Genomic DNA, 5,190 nt, shown 5'->3' with positions numbered 1-5,190 from the left:
CACCTGTACAGTTATCCTATTCATTCTTCTCCCCCAATTAGGAGTGAACTCATGATCAATGGTGGTAGCTTTTATGCGGTCATTGTAGATTAGAATCTACTGGCACCACCCTATCTCTTCCTTTCCTGTCCCTGCTTATGATGTTTATCATCATCAGGGTCATGCAAGGAACGCCTTTCCCTCTGTTGCTCTATCCATGAAATCTCGACAACTGCATGTTGGGTTCTTGGCAATGTCGACATTATAACTTTCCCTTGTTAATTCGCGTGCTCGCCTCGCAAGCTTCTCTGCACTAGGGCCCGCACCATGGTACTTCCCTCCAATGAATGCGTGACTCTCCGTGCTTTGAAGCAATGCACTAGCCAAGTCACTGACACACGTATCATAGAGATTTAGTGTCCCCTTGAACCCTTCAGCCGCTAGCCAGCTTGCATGTACACGCTCAGCCAAATTTGCTGTGGGCACATGTGATATGTCCTCCACATCCTGTCAAAAAGCAAGTACACTTAGTGATTTATTAACAATTTTATGCAGGAAGTTAATATTTTTTGCTGGTGCATGTAAACTCACACCAACAAAGTGCTTTCGCCAACGTGGATATCGAACATGCCACCAGCTGAGCCAACAATCCATCACAGGGATGTTCGAATCCGAAACCTTCCCTGTGGCCCACCACGCTCGAATGAACCTTTGCTGTGTGGTTGCGTCCTCCTCTGTTGATGAACACCTCCACAATCGGCACAAGCGTTTGTGCTCCTCTTGGAAGTTCCTGTGCATGAGCGGGGCAAAGTCTGCATGGAAGGTACTGGGAGGTGTGTATCTGCAGGCTTTGCTCCCAATGGAAAAGGCAAGACCTTTCCCGACCATGCATCACGTTCTCTGGTCCATTATTGAAGACTGTCCGTACTGCCCTCCAATTCGTGCCAGCCTCGTCTGCCATGAAGCCTTTAAAATCCACGGGTGGGTGTCCACACGTCTCCATGATGCCATTTACCTTCAACCAGAATAGGATCTGAGCCTCTATGTCCTCCTCTTTCATCTCGCACATGGCAATAGTCATTAACTCTTGGACACTGCATCACACAAGTAAAGCCAGGCATAAACATCATCCTTTTGCAGCTTCAGGGGCTACATAGTAACTACCTTTTTTTACCTCGGATCGTACACGTGAGCAGCCATGGTTGTCCACCCACATATGCGCCTGACGTGGTCAAAATAGATCTAGTTGTTGCGTAGATCTCCACCACCAGTGCGCCGCATGCGATTCACCAAATCTACTCCTGAAGCAGGCCCTGTCGTTGACATCTTAAAGACAAAGCATCTGCTTTCATCATCAACAGATTGGCCCGAGAAGAGGCTCCCATGGAAAAATCTATAAGCGCATCTTTGCTTCAGTTTTAGGAGTCGGGACTCCATGCCTTCCCCACTTTCGGCGCGAGCACCGCGAACCATATGTTTGAACCTGAGCCACAGTGTCCATTCTAATGCTTGTTATGATGCTTCTAAGAATGCATAGAACACACACTTTGGGGTAACAGGTACTGTAAGGGCCATCAAGCATGGTGTACCTGTTCCTTTGGACGAGAGGCTCTAGCTCCTCAAGCATTGTCACCAACTCAGTGTCTGTAAGGGTGATGCCTGGGTCACATATGAGGGCATTCGTCACTATTTTTTTTGCCACTGTCATTTGAATGTGCCTTGGTCCTGCTGCACTAAAGTCCTTCACCATCTCTTCGACCATACTCCGTAGCTCTTTCACATGGGCTCTGCAGGTGCCTCTTTGCACCTCGTGCATGTGCGTGCCCACGTGGATAAAGAGCCTTGTCATTTCGGGCCCCGACATCACATAGTATGCCAAACATTCGCATTTCTTCTGAAGAATGGGGGATCATTTGCAATAGAAGCATGCCAAGGTTCCAAAGCCAGTAGTAGACAGTCCAACAACAGGAATGATGTTGTTCATTTTGCCTGCACCCAATGATAGACACATTATAACGTGCACAGAAGCAAGAAACCGATTTGTATAAGAAATTAGGGGCAATGGGAGTGCAATTGACCAACCTATCCATGCCGTGCGGTTTGGCAATCTGCTGATCGATTTTCCAGAGCAAAGGGAGTTTGGGCACTCAAACCCCCCCACACACCTACTACGACGCACCGTGCCAGGAAATGTCATTGATGTCGATAAAGGTTTTGTCCAGCAATGCCCATCGTACTTTTGCTCCATTCCGTCCATTGGTTGCGCAAGCTTCGGCATGTGGGGCAGCTCGAACACGACGTTCTCGTTGTACATAGTTGGAACTTCCATCACGGCTGAATTCTCCAATAGTTGATGAAGAACCCGATGACGCCCCCCCGCAGACCTTATGTACGACACCATGCTGACCACTGCGCGCCCCCCTTCCATTGCCAATGTTGGATCATTGTCATCCTCGATTTCTAACGTGCCTTCACCTCCCAATAATGGTTCAACCTCGCTTGAACTTGGCATCTTTGTTCCTGGGCTACCTGTGAGATTTATTGTAGGTGTGATTCTCGCTTGGAATGATAGATCAAACTCACATGTTCTCCGTTTCAGATTGACTGAGCTCCTTGTGAGATCAATTGTGGGTGTTGCTTGAGCAGGCGCTACCTTTCCTCTCTCCAAGACATAATCACGCAACACCTCCGTGTTCAACACGTACAGCTTCCCCAAACCATTTGCACAGTCGCCTTGCAACTGTCTAGTCTGTACATGGCCATTTTCATACGTGATGGCCATCACACGAATTCCCTTTCCGATCACAGGGTCATCCTCACTCAGAAAAACGGTTCCACCACTTGCATATCGTATCATTGGAAATGACGAGAGTGAGTCCAAATAGATCCGCACTTCGTTGAGATCGCTCGACCTTGCTTCGTTGTGGCTAGCCATCCTAAAAGGAACGTTAACCAGATAGAGAAAGAGAGAGGCGGACAGAGATAGGGAGAGCAAAAGAGAGAGAGAGAGAGAGAGAGAGAGAGAGAGAGAGAAAGACAGAGAGACTGAGAGAGAGGTGTGGGGGAGAGAGGGAGAGAGAGAGAGAGAGAGAGAGACAGAGACAGAGAAGGAGATGTGGGGGCAGAGAGACAGAGACACGGGGGGGGGGGGGGGGGGAGAGAGAGAGAGAGAGAGAGAGGGGAGGGCAAGAGAGGAAGAGAGAGACTCACATATAGGCTATCCAGCTAGGAGGTAGAGATGTGGGGAGGGGGGGGGTGATAGGGGATTCAAGTGTTGCTTATATAGATAATCTTTGACAAAGTTCATTTAGGGAGTAATTAATGCAAGATTAAGGGTGAGGATGTGTGGATAAGTGGAGACAGAGAGAGGAGGGCGAAATAGAGAGAGAAAGGGTACATTAAGGGTAAATTTTCAATTTGATCATTTTACCAATTTATGGAAAGTAGTATGGAAAATATAATTTTTTAAATGTTATATCCCTTTTTTGTGAGACTTAATAAAGATACTTATTCTTATATACCAATTTATAAGAGACATTTTTTAAAACCAATTTTTATCCATTTTTAAATCATTCTTTTCCCATTTTTAAATAGATTTGTCCATTTTGTAAATAATTTTCCCTTCTTTTTTCCCTGCCATTTTTCACCAAGTTTTCCCCATTTTTTATTCATTTTTTTTATTTTTTAAACATTTTTTCCCCATTTTCAAGTAAAGAAACTAAGTAAACTAATTAGTTAATAAGAAATTAATCAACACATTAAATTCATTAACACATTTTAAATTTTGGCACATTTAATTTTAAACTAACAGATTATTTAATACAACTAATTATTTGTTAATAATACATTTAATTTTTTTATTAAACTAATTAAATAATCTAATTAAACTTACACTTTAAATTAATTAACACACTTTAATTATGTAATCATGTAATTATTTAATTAAAAAATACATTAAACTAACATTGATTTAAGAAAAATCTGAGAAAAAAAGTCAAATTTTGGCGCCCAGAGGGGGACACTAGCACCACCCTCTAGGCGCCAAAAATTGACTTTTTTCCTTACATTTTTCTTAATTAGTGTATTAAATTTTAAAATTAGTTAATTAGTTTAAATAATCTAATTAACACATTAATCTAATTAAACTAACACCTTAAATTCATTAAAACACCTTAATTATTTAATTATTTAATTAAACTGAATTAATTAGTTTAAACTAAAATTTTTAATTAATTCATTAGCTTAATAAATGTATTTTAAAATAAGTAATTAGTTTAATTAATGTGTTGGTTGAATTAATTAGTTTAAACCTTATGTTTAATTTAAAAATCCGTTAGTTCAATTAAAGTAATTAAATACATTAAACAATTAAAACACTTTCATTATTTAATTAAAACATACATTAAACTAACACTTTAGATTAATTAACACACTTTAATTTTTTCATTAAACTAATTGAATAATCTAATTAAACTAACACCACTTTAAATTAATTAACGCACTTTAATTAATTAACTAACACTCTAATTAATTAACACAACTCATTAATTAAATAAACTATCCTAAACACATTAACAAATTAAACTAATTAATTAAAAATGCGAGAAAAAAAGTCAATTTTTGGCGCCCAGAGGGGGGCTCTAGCGTCGCCCTCTGGGCGCCAAAAATTCACTTTTTTTCACGTTTCGCTTAATTAATGTATTGATTTTTTAAATTAGTTAATTAGTTTAAGTAATCTAATTAACACTTTTAATTAATTAAAACACCTTAATTATTTAATTATTTAATTAAACTATATGTTATTTTAATTAATTAGTTTAAACTAAATTAATTAGTTTAAACTAAATTTGTTATTTAATTAATTAAGCTTTATAAATGTATTTTAAATTAAATATTTAGTTTAATTAATGTGTTTAGTTAATTAAACAATTTATTTAATTAAAAATACATTTAACTAACACTTTAGATTGATTAACACACTTTAGTTTTTACATTTAACTAATTAAATAAACTAATTAACACTTTAATCTAATTAAACTAGCATTTTAAATAAACTAACACACTTTAATTATTTAATTATTAAAGTTTAATCTAATTAAACTAGCACTTTAAATAAACTAACACACTTTAATTATTTAATTATTAAAGTTTCTAATTAAAAATAATTATTTAAACTAACTAATGGATTAATTATTTAAAATAAAGCTTTAA

The 5,190-nt window shown here is 38.2% G+C and overlaps 1 protein-coding gene across 1 annotated transcript; it reads right to left on the bottom strand.

The window, feature by feature from the left end:
- Positions 1–368: 368 nt before the first annotated feature.
- Positions 369–2,984, bottom strand: LOC147624738 (uncharacterized). Its single transcript, XM_086820019.1, has 5 exons — positions 2,062–2,984; positions 1,569–1,968; positions 1,154–1,462; positions 571–1,073; positions 369–486 (listed from the first exon to the last, which is right to left on the bottom strand). The coding sequence occupies exons 1-2, from the start codon at positions 2,912–2,914 to the stop codon at positions 1,889–1,891; spliced, it is 933 nt and encodes a 310-aa protein (XP_086676145.1). The 5' UTR covers positions 2,915–2,984; the 3' UTR covers positions 369–486; positions 571–1,073; positions 1,154–1,462; positions 1,569–1,888.
- Positions 2,985–5,190: the final 2,206 nt, after the last annotated feature.

Source organism: Cibotium barometz, chromosome 25, assembly GCF_041138505.1.
Source record: "Cibotium barometz isolate CiBa-2024 chromosome 25, ASM4113850v1, whole genome shotgun sequence".
Lineage (NCBI taxonomy): Eukaryota > Viridiplantae > Streptophyta > Polypodiopsida > Cyatheales > Cibotiaceae > Cibotium > Cibotium barometz.
Note: the sequence above shows the minus strand (reverse complement) of the source record. Positions and strands in the feature narration are given on the sequence as shown.

Coding starts and splice junctions, on each gene's coding strand:
- LOC147624738 (XM_086820019.1), bottom strand. CDS start 2,914: ATGGCTAGCCACAACGAAGCAAGGTCGAGCGATCTCAACGAAGTGCGG. Junction 1,969..2,061: donor AAACCGCACGGCATGGATAG/GTTGGTCAATTG, acceptor CATTGGGTGCAG/GCAAAATGAACAACATCATT.